The following is a 13,381-nucleotide window of genomic DNA, read 5'->3' as shown; positions in this document are numbered from 1 at the left end:
AAAAAACACAAATGACAGGCTTCCCATCACGCATTAAAGTGTCTAAGAGCCTTTCTAAGACCATATTTCGTTTTCACATCTTGTATGCTTTGAGGGAGTAAATTAAACATTGCTGGGACATAATAGTTACGGAGTCTTCGACCATATCTCGTCTTACAGCGGGGTGTAACGTAAGGATTCTTTGGTCTGGACCAAATGTTGAGCGCCATGACCATATGTAGATATCCCGTACCGGATCACACTATAGCATAAGGCATGTGCTACAAGCTTTCGGACAGACAATGGCATGTAAAATTTTATATTATACAAAACACAAGACACTGCGCGAAGTTTTTGACAAATATATGCGAAATGAGAGTTCCAGGATAAATCACTGTCAAAAAACACGCCAAGGTATTTAATTGAACAAGCGTATTGCACTGGGGCACACGAACAGTGATTGCAATGTGATGTGTGCAAATATAATGGGGACGATAGGGTAACTTGCTTGACAGGGTTGTGGAAACAGATTAGTTGAGTTTTGGACTCATTGATATGGACTACATTATTCTGAAACCAGTCCATCACTTTTGTTGTTGCCATTTGTAAAGAAGAGATGGCGTCAGTGTAACTTCGAGCGTGTGAAACAAGGACAGTGTCATCAGCATACTGATATAATTTGACGTTCACAACATTAGACAGTGCAGGGACATTTTCATAAAGAAGGTACTAAGGAAGCACATTATAGCAGCCATGAGCTTTTTTTCTATCTTTCTGCTTTATTCTACCACTTGCACAGCAGTATTCAAGATTTTACTGATTCCACAAACTGGAATCAGTAAAGAAAAAAAAATACACTTCCTAATTCCAGAAAATTCTTTATTACCTGGTTCACTGCAGCACTTCAGCCATAAAAGTACTCTCAATACAATATCTTTTACCAGCAAGACTGTGCCTGGGCAGCTCAAGACAAAAATATTCAAGCAATATCTACCGTATTTACACAATTTTAAGTCGACTCGAATGTAAGTCGATCCCCCCTTATCGCGTGACAGGAAATAAAAAATAAGAGCATACCCGAGGGCGCATTCGATAAAGAAAATTTATTAGTAGCTGACATGGTCACTGGACTACTTGTCTTCACTAGTGCTGCCATCGTCATCATTGCTACGGTCCCACAGCGCGTCGTCGTCCTGCGAAATTTCACATTTGGCAAACGACCGCACCCCGACATCTTGTGGAACTTCATAATTTCGCGGTCTTTTACCGCCAGCCACTCGTACTCATGACGAAGCAGGTCCTTAAAAGGCGAAGATCCGGGCTTGTTTCATGACCATGTCGCATTTCAGTGGCAGGGACCGATCACGCATATCATCGACGTGCGCCGCAAGCTTAGCCTACAGTTCCAAAAAGCGTCCAGACTTCGGCACATGGAAAATTCCTCACTTGCCGTCACAGGTGAAAATTTCGCTTCGCTGCAGTCGCCACTCTCACCCGACCCGTTCAGAAACATCGAACTTGCAGCCCACTGCACAGTGATTTGTTTCTTCACCGCAAAGGATGGCAGCCCTCTTGAACGCTGCTGCGAATGAGTGCCGAATGATTAGTGAGCCTGGAGCACTCATGACGACTGAGGAAGCATAGAAGTAGCACGTATCCAGCAGTCAAGTGGAACGCGTCAAACCAATGCCTTTCGTCAAACTATAGAGAAAGCTAAGCGCAACAGGGAAAGAGAAACCCGCGAGCGGTGTCTGCTCTTCCATGAACTACTAATACTGCCCGCAAGCACCGCCATTCTGAGGGTGCCGCCGTGAATGGAACAGCGGCGCTTCCATCAACTATCGACATCCCCCCATGAGCGTTGTATGCCCTGTAAAACACTCAAAAATGTTGAAAAACCCTTCCGATAAGCGAACAAACAAGCGGTACAGCGAAAAGCTACGGGTAGGACCATAGAGCAAACACAAAATTGTAACTACGTTGTAGCTCCCGTTAGTCTCGCTTTTTTAACGATGCCATGCTATGGTTTCAATTGTAAGTCGACCCCCCCCCCCCCCACTTCAGATTTTCAAATTTAAAAAAAGTGGTTGACTTACAATCGTGTAAATACGGTAACCTAGGGGTTGTTCACTATGCATTTCATTCTACACATTGTCAAGCATTACTTAACATTACCATGTGACAAATTGTACAGGAGAAAAAAGAAGTACTTTGCAACCACAACCTACATAAAGAGAAACATACGGAAGTGATAAAAAGGAATGGCAGTCTTGCAAAGGACCTGAAAAACTTGTTACCTCCAATTTTACAGCTGTGGCTTTGTTAGCAACAAAGAATGCATTTCTGATCTGCATATACCACCGGACCAGTCATTCTGTTGAACAACAATATACTGTAAGCAATATGCCATAATGAGTTCCTAGATATCACTGCACAATGTCAAAAAAATATTTTAAAATCTATCATATCACCTTTTTGCCATAGACAAAGGCACTTCCTTGGATCAGAAAGGCTGCCTGGGTGAAATTTACACTGGACTCGCCTTCCTGGTAGGTGATTGGAGTTTGTGACAACTGAAAAAAAAGAAAAAGTGTGACTATCATGAAATTGCCATATATACATAAAAAGAAAAAATAATTCGCAGTACTACCTGAAAGGCAAAGCACCGATTGCAATAGCAAATTAGCAGATAGCTGTACGAAGTAAGGATAGTAGTTTTACGGGCCGTATAAACTTGTAAACACTCGCTTACCAACTAAATTAACAATGATAGAATGTGTAAGCGTGACTCAACGAGGACATAGAACGAAACACACAGAGAGACAGCGCTGTCTTTGTGTGTCTGCTTCTTTCTAGGTTATTGTTCAGTCACTCTTACACATTCTATCATGGATTCAAACCAACTAGCCCGTCAACGTGTTTTAACTAAATTAACCAGCACGGTGTCACACGCGCTCAGGTAAACATGAACACATCTCGCTCATTGTGCACGGACACTCGCTGTGAAATCTCTGGAGTGAGGAATCGTGGCAGCAGCAAGCAAATTGACCTTCATGCATGTCTTGCTTCAGCGTGAACGAAGCGCCAAAAGCACAGCGCACACGAAGCTACCCTTACTACGCGCACTCTGCAAACATCGCTGATCGCTTTGAAGATGAGGCCCGCACGGGCGCCCACTTTAGGCACATCGCAGATTGCTTTAAAGACACATGAGCACCAGGAACACATCCCTAGGGTGTCTGCAAAGCACCTACTACGGCGTCCACAATTCAAGTGGCCAACGCCGTAGTAGACATCGCGGTTGTCTCCACTCCGTACGAAGTGGCGGGAGAGGAGGACGAGGCATTGTAGCAGCCGCCGGAAAAGAACGCCCCTCCTCCTTCGCCTCACCCCCCTCCTCGTGCTCCACAGGAGAGGGCTTGAATCCGGGCCACATTCCTCACTCGCGCACGCAAGATTGAACTATGTTCGCCGGCTCACCCTCACACGCTTTCACTCATACGGAACCTCACAGCAACAGCAACAACAGAAGAAATTCGCCTGGAGTGTCCACATAATTGCTATCGCAATAAAAAATAAACAAATAAATAAAAAGGTGGACAGTGCAGATTGCCTCCCTCTTCCGTTTAAAAGCACCAAACATGCCTAGCTAAGCTATATACCCCTGACAGTTACGACAACTTGCATTCTGCCTTTTGACATGCAATCAGGCTTGGCTTCATAATGTTTCTGAACACTAATGAGACCTATCCGACTTCCTTCCATCAAGGGAAACATACCCAAAACACCCAAATGCACAGTTAGAGAACATTTGTAACCTCATACGAATACCACAGCATCTCCTTTCGTAACCTATCTGTCAACTGAAAGCATCAAATGTTGCATTACACAGATGTGAACTATAGATAAGTCTGCGAAATCCTATAGTGACTTCGGATAGCACGTTTTCCAGATTAGTCTGTTTTTTTTTCTCATGCTTTATTCCAAAACGTATGATCGAGGTTCTACTGTAGTCCAATGTTCACTAGAATGTGATCCAAGACAGCATATTTAGTTTGCACATGAGATGCAAACACGGCTTTTGACAAGCAGCAAGCCCACAATGTGCCACTACAGCATACACAATCAACCAGTACATGAGATCCCATCTGACAAATAAAGTACGGATTTCAGCAAACACGCTGGTCATAAAGCTGAACATTTCGACAGAATTACCTGTCTGGTTGAGAAATTGATTAGGACTTTCAGAATGACTTTCGGATTTTCGGGGCCGAACAGGCTCCGAAACGTCAGGCTAATAAACTTGCTTACTTGGTTGAAGTCAGCCTGAAAGTCCTAACCCTGGTCATAAGCAAGTATGCATTAATATTCTACTGCGATAGTCCAGACAGGTATTTTTACTCACAAAGCCTCTCTACAAAAGTGGTGTGAAAATATTCAAAGTTGTGAATATTCGATTCGAATCGGTTAGTATTCGATTCGATTCAAAAGACACCTTTACTATCTGAAATCTTCAAATACCCCAAAATAGCTAATGTCTGTTCTCTAAGTAAGCTTCGCCGCAGTACAGTTGTGTTATGCAGCGAAGCGTACAAACTATTGTGTTGAAGCATATTTGTCATGCAGTGAAGCATATAAAAAGTAATTTGGAGGCAGTCACGGGGCCCATGCTGGTGCTTATGGCTGTCAGCTCAAGTAACCACACCGTGATACCTCTTCATGCATCTGGACAACACCAGCCGCCAGGTGGAAAACTTAGTCTGCTACTAATCTGGCTAAGCGTCAAAAAACAGTTTCCAAACTACAAATTTGGCTAAGTAAGAAGCTTGGCAATGTTTTTAGATCCTTGTTCTAAAGTAGTTTAGTACCACCAGGATGCTTCAATGGTTCATAGATTAAATACCTGGCTTTAGAAGAAGCAAGGAAAATTTCAACGCCAAGGAACCCGGATATGTCCTCAACAACGAAAGCTTCTGAAGAGGCTCCTTTCACCTTTAAGTGTATTGTTGCATAAAGCAGCTTGAGTCCTTGTCACAGCAATGCTCTAGCCTGCTGCAAAGCTGTTGATAGCACTGTTTACACAAGTGACCTGTTCATGTCAATAATCAACTACCTTCAGCCAAATTGCCCAGCAGGTTATAACATTATAAAAAGGATGAGATTAGGACAAAACATAGAAAAAGGCATTGTAGGCCCTGAAAATTTAATACTGGCAACAACATTGAAATAAGCATTTATAGCCATGCTAAAGGTGTCACTAAAATGTTTCTAGACTAATAGTTTGTGCTTATATGATAAAAAAATCTGAGTATTGATCACTATTTCATTCAGGAGTATAAAACATATATGTGAATTAGCTTAAGTTTGCTTAAGCTAATTAGCTGAAAAATAGCTGAAGTTTGCTCCAATTCACTATATATAATAGAAGCCACAAGTGGAGAGCTCTCAGACAACGGCGCTGTGAGCACCCATTCCCTTTGCCTGGGAGCACTTAACAAATGATAATAAAGTAATAAGAAATAAAAATAAAAAACAGCTGTTGTAAGTTGAATATAACACATCAATTTGATGGAAGTTTACAACATGGAGGGAAAGGGAAAAATTATCATACCTAATAGCAGTATGAACCTACAAAGGAAACAGAGGTTTTGCTTCATAGTTGAATATTCAATTCGTCCTGGTCCAGGGATATAACCCAGGACCAACGCCTCTCCGTAGCAGTTGCTCTGCCATCTGGGCTAACCAGAAGGCAAGCACATCACAGAGCAAGGAACAATTAACAAGCCACAGCAGAGGGAGATTGAATAAAAAAAACAGTTCTGCAGAAATCTGCAAGGTGGAGGAAGATTCATGAAAAGGATTGTCATCTATCCGACAGTAGCATCAAGCTATAAAGAAAACTCTGAAAGGCTTCTGAAAGAAAAACAAAGTTGTGTGATGCTGAAGGAAAGCAGGTAAACTACATGCATTGCTCTGGCGCAGCTAACACCCACCTCCCCGAGGTACTGGTCCAGGTATGCAGCGATATCGACCTCGAAGTTCTTGGTCAGGTCTCGGATGGGCGTGAGCAGGTTGGCATAGCGCTGTTCTATTTCCCGGTCCTGGGCCCGGTGCCGCTGGGATGAGCCCCCCAGCCCATCCATGTCTTAGGACTCTGCATTTGTCAATGTCATACAAAGTGTTAACACAAGAAAGTCTAGAGCAAAGCCCAAATTATTGAAACAAGAGAATACCATAGGCACAGCAAGCTGGACTAGTTCTAGTTTGCACGCATTATTCTAGCGTAAGCAAGACGAGTGTGGTAGGTACAGAAAAATGAGCACACACAAACACTAAACTTCAACTACTGATTCAACTGCAAGAAAAAAAAAGTTCAAGCACACAAAAAACATTTAAGTAAACCATACTGCTGCATGTGCACCAGGTGCGACTTTCCTTAGATACAAGAGCTCTTTTCTCACTGATTGCAATGCTGACAATTACCGCGAGCCAGATAATCGAAGTCTCGGAAATTGTTCCATTTTTTTGTACTTAACGACTGTGCTATTTGTTGAAAAAAAATCAGGGGCAGTATTCTCGTGTGACCACTTTCAGAGATGGTTTCGCTTTCGCATGATTTTGCAAGCATCACCACTGGACACATCGAAGTATGCAGCCAACAGCCCTCTTGGCACTGTGTGAAGATAGCAAGCTTGGCACAGCGCTATTGGCCATATATGTGCATGCATCCAGTGCATAGTCTCATGAAAGTTAAACTATCACCAAAAGTGATTGCTCGGGAATACCTCACCAATAGTTGAAGTCCAGAATTTGTGTCTACCTGCCCATCAGTTTTAGTGATGCACAAGAATAATGCATACAGTGGGTATCACATTCTCTATGAAACAAAAGACAGTACATAAAGTGGTGCAAACACAAAAAGGGCATTTATTGGGCCTTTTATATTTTAATGCCAGCTGCCCAAACAATATGGGGAAATGAATATGTTATGAAGAATAGAAAGGATACTGTACATGGTTTGTTTGCCCATTATGTGAACCATCGCTTGTGGGTGCACTAGTGCAAAAGGAGGAGGAGCATTTGAACGATTGGAAGCCCTTCACAGGTTGGTCCCTCGGGACACACTAACAAGCATGTGAGTGACGTCTTCGCAAGGCCAAAGAGGAGAAAGCTGGTCCTTGCATCCAAGTATTCATGCCCAGTCAGGTGGTGCTAGCATCGGAACACTCGGGCCATCTCTTGTACCAATGCATAACGAGAGTTTCTCCACCACATGTGTGCTATGCAGGTAAAACATCAGGTGATGCAAGTGAGAGTCAGGCAGCCAGTATGTGGGGCCTCAAGCACTCTAGGAACAAAAGAAATGACAACACAGTAGTGCGAACTCAAAAAGGGCACTTAATGCTCCTTTTGTAGGAGAATGCATGCCCATGAACAAAAACCTTTCGATTTGAACTTCAAATCAAAGCACTGTATATATCACAGCTTTGGAAGCAACTGGAGTAAATACTGAGTATTGCAGGTAGCATAATCGCATTATGACGCCAACTGCTAAAATTCGCCTGGAGTCATAGGCCAGCACACTAACTCGTGAGTACACTGACCTCTACTCGCTGCACATACATTTAAGAAGCTCAAGGCGAAATGTTTGTGGACATGAGCATGAACAGAAGTGAGTGCCAGTCAAACTGCATACAAACAAAAGCGATTTCGAGTGGACGAAGTATAAAAGTGACTATACTTGTGAAAAACTTTCAGTGGCAATGAAGAGAAAGCTACCGAGGCAAAGCATGCACAAGTGACAGCGCTTCTGAAAAGAGCCCCACGTTTTAATCAACATTTGTTTAGGCTGGGGAAGACAAAACATAAACACCTTACTAGCAACAATTAAATAGGACAGAACACACCACTGAGTGTAAAGGTTTACTTATTTTGTGACTTTTCCCTTCCGCGCCCAAGGAAACTCGAAACTGTCACACGTGGAAGCTGCGTCAATTCAGCGTCTGTTCCGAGCAACTAAAAGCACTGTCAAAGGCTGCTGGACTACCTGGCGCGGTAACACATGTGCAGCAGGCACGTGCCCGTAGCTTTCCCTTCATTGCCACAAAATGTTGTCAGCGAGTATAGGGTCCTGACACACAAGACGACACTCGCTGAGTGCCGTCTTGTATGTCTTCTCTGTGTCCGTGTCAGTGCGCTGCTACACCAGCAAGGTATGATGATCATTTCAGGCTGCTCACCTATTTCAACCAGCACAATTTTCCCAATTTTCAATATGGCTTCAAGAAGAATCGCTCAACTGAAGCAGTGCTTGTGACGCATAAAGAAATAATAATTGAAGCCTTTACCAACAGGCAGATGATTATGGGAATCTATCGACATTTTTCAAAGTAACTTGATCTGATGAATCGTTCATTACTGCTTCAGTCCTTTCCTTTCGCCCATCTTTTTCTTGGTGATTTGCACCTTTTTTGGTGCGTGAAGTCCTTCTGCAGTACAATTCCTTTAATGGAAGAGTCAATGTGCTTCCCCACCTGTCACCCTACTTCCTATAGAATGGAACAAGAATATGGACCTTGAGGGTAATTGGATTGGATTGGACGAACTTTATTAAAGGTCCTGCAGGACGCACGTCAGCGGAGAGTGGGAGTCTCCCACGTAGGGACCGAGAGGGAATACCTGGCGGCCACTGCCTGATTGCGTAATTGGTATCTCTCGCACTATGCAATAGCTGGCGAGAATACCCCAGAGATGCAGAAAGGCTACCCCAGAAAAACACTTTGGAAAATAAAATATTGCACGTAGCTTGATCACCTATAGAACTACAGCACCGAGAAAAGTCAGTCAGTCAAGCAATGAAAGCCCCAAGCCGCTATAGATGAAGGCCAACCCGTAGTCACTACACCATATGAACCAGCAGATACGACAGCCACAATCACTGGCCAGAACACATCAGCACACCGGATGCAGTCTCGCCAACATAAGTAATGTGCAGCAAAATGCAGAATTCGCTGCAATAGTAGCATTTTCCCATGCTTGTTAGCTCATCTCTTTTGTTACTGTGAGAAACTTGCTCATTATCAGTGCTTTTATGTTTTAACATTTTATTTCGAGATGTAGAAGTCGCAACATACACTGTGATACATAAAATTATAGCCTGATCACTGGTATTCTGAATGGGCACATAGCAGTAATTATTGTTCCGACAATTTTTAGAAGTCTTTTAGACTTCTTAAAAGCTTTTTCACTTGACCCCTCTTTTGAGAGAATTCTTATGTGAAACTTCAATGAAGCACCTGAAGCAACATGAATGGAAGTAATAATTTGCCATTTTTAGTACAGAGAGCAAAAGAAATCTGAAATATACAAAATATGCACCTGCTTCCTAGTTCTCAATTTTGTAGGTCAGATTCCACAAAAATATTATTATGAAAATTTGTTGGCATGAATACTAGCCACAAAGATGCCCGTGCTATGTGGGATGGCACTAGCTTCACAAATGTGAAGATGGGTAAGTTCCTTTTGTACTAGGAGCATTTGTTTTAACTCATTGCAGCAGGCACCTGGTCCATTTTCTACTGCATTCTTTGGGCTTGCTAGCCAATGGTTGTCAGGTCAGGAAGCATGCAGAAGCCTCCTCAAACTTGATTATTGCGTTCTATCCGATTTTCTGTGCAAGCAAGGTGCACCAGTGTCTGTTCAACTGGCACTGGAGCCTTCTCATGCTTTGTTCAATTCCTGTACAGTGTTGTACAGTAATGTGGAATGTCACACAATATTGTACAGTAAAGAATAAGGGCACTTGAATAGGCGGTGATCAAAATTAAGAGCTTAGACAGCTAGTCAAGCTTTGATCAAAGGTCAGTCTGAAATCGACTGTGCTATTGTGTGAGTGAAAACCCCACACAACAGGAAAAATTGCTTGTAATAATCTTTGAATATGCTGTCAAAGCGCTGACGGATAAAAGCAAACCATGGGTTGCACTTGATATTAGTCGAACACAGTTATCAAAATAATATGTGCTAATGAGCATTACTGTTGTTTGAAAAATTGTGAAAAACAGCCTATAGATCTGAGCAGAAAAATGACAACCTGAGAGAAGCTTCTGTGTGCTAGCTGCTTCTGTCATTTAAAAATTATCATGCAAAGCTGAACAAAGCGCAAGTTTTGAGTGTTTTTATTGAAGAAGTGTCAGCAGCAACGGAGGCTAATCTCCAAGATACCTCCAGTTGAAGATTTACTTTTCCAGGTTCCCCAATATGCATAGAAATTCTAAAACCTTACAAATAGCTAAAGTTCAGGTGTGATTTCAGAGGGCGCATGACATTGCTAGTAGAAAAATTCAAACAGGAATGTATAACATGCAGAAAAACTGCCGATCAAACTGATCAATTTCTATAGACAGGGTACTAATGACAGACTTAAAATTACCTGTTCGATTAGTTTAACTCAAGGTAGTGCATGTGTTATTTCACAAATGAAGTAAGAATGTGGCAAAAATTATTTGTGCCACATCCAGCAAAGCACATGTCTTAAGCTTTCATTACTTGCATGCAATAATTTTTTCTGATTTGAGGCGCTTTGTCCACAAATAATGAACAAAAATAGCAAAGACTACTTAACTCATATTCGAAACGTTGGATATTAATTCGCACTCCCTTAGTTTGCAGAAATGTACTCAAGATATGCACAGAAACAGCATAAGTGACAGTTACACGCACTCATGTAGCACAAAGGTGCGAAGGTAACAGCACGTCATACCTGCACCATTCAAGTCAAACCTCTGGACTCCTTCCAAACCCCAAAAAGTTCACAATCTATACAATATGAAGATATACAACACTGCTATTTGGTAGCATTTAGAATTCCTTGCAAATTTCCATTTTGACTCCTAAGCTTCAGGTGCACACATCCAAGTGCCTTGTACCGAATACGGCCAATCATGCATACTGGTTATCCACGATGCAGAGATTACCTTGCTTGCAAGAAATTAGCCATGCTCATCAACTACTGGCAGTGTAGCTTAATTTGGGCACTCATTTTATTTTTAAGGGTTTTGACAAAATTATTTGTAAATTACGCAAGCAGTGAGGAAAAGTGTCCTTTTCAAAATAAACCTTCCTTCCCTTTCTTTCCCACCAATCCATTTTCTTTTTCATCTTTCTTTCTTTTCCTTTTTTTGCACGAACATAACAGCTAACTCACCATACTGTTGCACTGAGTTTTAACACTGAAAGAATGAAAGAACGTGAGATATAAGAACAAAGCCAAAAGACGGATTGTGCTTTGTCCTACCAACTCGAGTTCTTTCAATTTCTCAGTGTTAAAACTCTGTGCAACACAATCACAAACTTGCACTAACTAGCCCCGTTCATCATTTTAGTAAAAAGAAAACATATGCAATATATTTTTTGAACTGATGTCTTATGAAGAAAAATTTGACACAATAAGCAAATTGAGAAAATCGTGCACAATTCAATTTTTTTGGTTGAAAAAAATGTGGGATTTGAAGTGTTAGCAGTACTACAATGTTTTGTTATACCAAACTGCATAGCTTCAGCATATAAACATGGCATGCGGCATTTTCGAGGCAAGATACCACGCTACCATACTTCTGCAAGCCGTTCACTGCCTTACAAATGCTGCACAAAGCTCATCAATGAAAGATTGCAGTGATCACACATGTGGAAGATCGACTATGCCATGCACTCTACCCACAGACCAACCAACCCTAGGGATTTATCCCTAGGTCTAGAGATCTTCAGTCCTTTTGGAGAGTTCTCATCAGATTTTAAGGATATTTGCATGTTTGTGTGCCGTGGCAATTTCTAGAGCAAAATATCGTCTTAGTATGAGCTACTACTACCAGCTGCTCCACTACATGGTATGCTGAGGAGAAACTGTAAACCTTATCCTATAGACCTCATACGCGAGAGAATGATTACGAGGGCAAATCACAGGGACAAATATGGAAAGAAAGAAAAACGTAGCCACGCGTCCCATTATTGTACAAGATCAGGAGGCGTACCTTTTTGCCGTCGTAGAGATCAGGGTTGCGTTTTGCTAGGATTCTGAAGTCCGCTGTCTAAAGGCAGACGGCCTGTGCACGAAGTCACCTCACTTCACCTGCATCTTCACCAGCAGAAATCTAACGGACAGGAATAGAGGAAAAAGCCAGACTACGATCACGAAAAGCAAACATCTGTGGCTTACGCGCGCTAAAACATAAATGAAACAAATCACAATAGAGAAAGGTCACGGCGTGTACATGCATGCTGCAGGCATGTGTTCGTCCGTAACTCAGTTGTGTTTGTCAAACAGCGTAGAGTACACGGTAAAAATGAATAAGCGCGCCCTTATTAGCGATAATTAGACTAGCAAGGCCACGCCAGGTGACGCTGACTGGCATTAAACTAATTAAACTACTGCATTACATAGTTTTTACGAGGGATCGGCTTCATCCGGGAGAAGTAGACTACACCGAAAGAAAAGTATTTTAGGCATCGAATTAGCTACAATCACAACATTTTTTTAGGTCCATGCGTATGTCAGTTCTCGGCGAAGCACAACAAACGATCTAAAAACGATCTAAGGACGAGCTATAGACGTTCGCCAAAGTTTTTAGCGCCCACATCGTCGCGCCAGACATCGGCCGCCATAATTTCCTGCGCCACTTCGGTGTGCCGTCTCAGTTTTCGATGAGCCCTGACAACGTCGCGATCGCATGCAAAAACGAGATACCGTGCTGTCGCACCGCTGGTTTGGTGGCACAAAAAAGTTTACAAACAAGATACGAATGTCCTGCGGTAGACATCGTGCCGAGGCCATTTTGAATGCACTCCGCGCCAACGGCTTTCTTGCACAGGTCGGTACACGATCAGCGATGCGAGGGAGGACACGACGTTGTGACAGACAGGCCTCCGAGCGCTAAGCGGGTTCGATGATTCACACTCGGCGTGAGGAATTGTAAACGTGAGTAAATTACTTACTCGCAGCCACTGCAGTGACGCCAGGCATAGTAGTATTCAAGCGAAACCATTGGAGACCGACATCGGCATCAACAGAACATTGTGCATAGTAGCAGTTTGTTTTGAATGTTTTTGTTTTGAGTTTACGCTTTCCCGCGTTTTATTTTGTCGCAACTCGGATTTGCCGTTTCTCGATAGTCATCAAATCTCGACTTCTATCTCGATGTACGCAGTCGTGCACCAATGCAAAAATTAGTTACGAAAATTAGCCATAGAATAAAGAACAATTAGCCGCAGATCAGGGTGTGCAACCATAGAAAAAGACATTGTGCAACTGTGCCTACTTTGTTAATTTACTGCTTAGAGCCACCAATGGGACGCTCACAGTTGTTTCGTTTTGTATTAATTACCTCAGTTACACACGGTTGTGATT

General features: G+C 42.5%; 1 protein-coding gene across 2 annotated transcripts in view; it reads right to left on the bottom strand.

The window, feature by feature from the left end:
* LOC142579761 (condensin-2 complex subunit H2-like) overlaps positions 1–13,277 on the bottom strand; it is a 99,669-nt gene extending 86,392 nt beyond the window's left edge. Inside the window, exons 1-4 of one of the 2 annotated variants that reach the window (XM_075690311.1) lie at positions 12,970–13,277; positions 12,009–12,128; positions 5,973–6,133; positions 2,451–2,552 (exon numbers count right to left, since the gene is read on the bottom strand). In XM_075690311.1, the coding sequence (XP_075546426.1) occupies positions 2,451–2,552; positions 5,973–6,122 (252 nt within the window). In that variant the 5' untranslated portion in view covers positions 6,123–6,133; positions 12,009–12,128; positions 12,970–13,277. Of the gene's footprint in view, positions 1–2,450; positions 2,553–5,972; positions 6,134–12,008; positions 12,129–12,734; positions 12,847–12,969 lie in introns of those variants that run through there. The other variant, XM_075690312.1, reaches the window with a different exon arrangement.
* Between the last annotated feature and the right edge of the window lie 104 nt (positions 13,278–13,381).

The sequence above is a fragment of the Dermacentor variabilis genome, chromosome 4 (assembly GCF_050947875.1).
Source record: "Dermacentor variabilis isolate Ectoservices chromosome 4, ASM5094787v1, whole genome shotgun sequence".
In the NCBI taxonomy this organism is placed as follows: Eukaryota; Metazoa; Arthropoda; class Arachnida; order Ixodida; family Ixodidae; genus Dermacentor; species Dermacentor variabilis.
The sequence above is the reverse complement of the archived record's forward strand: the minus strand, read 5'-3'. Positions and strand labels throughout refer to the sequence as shown.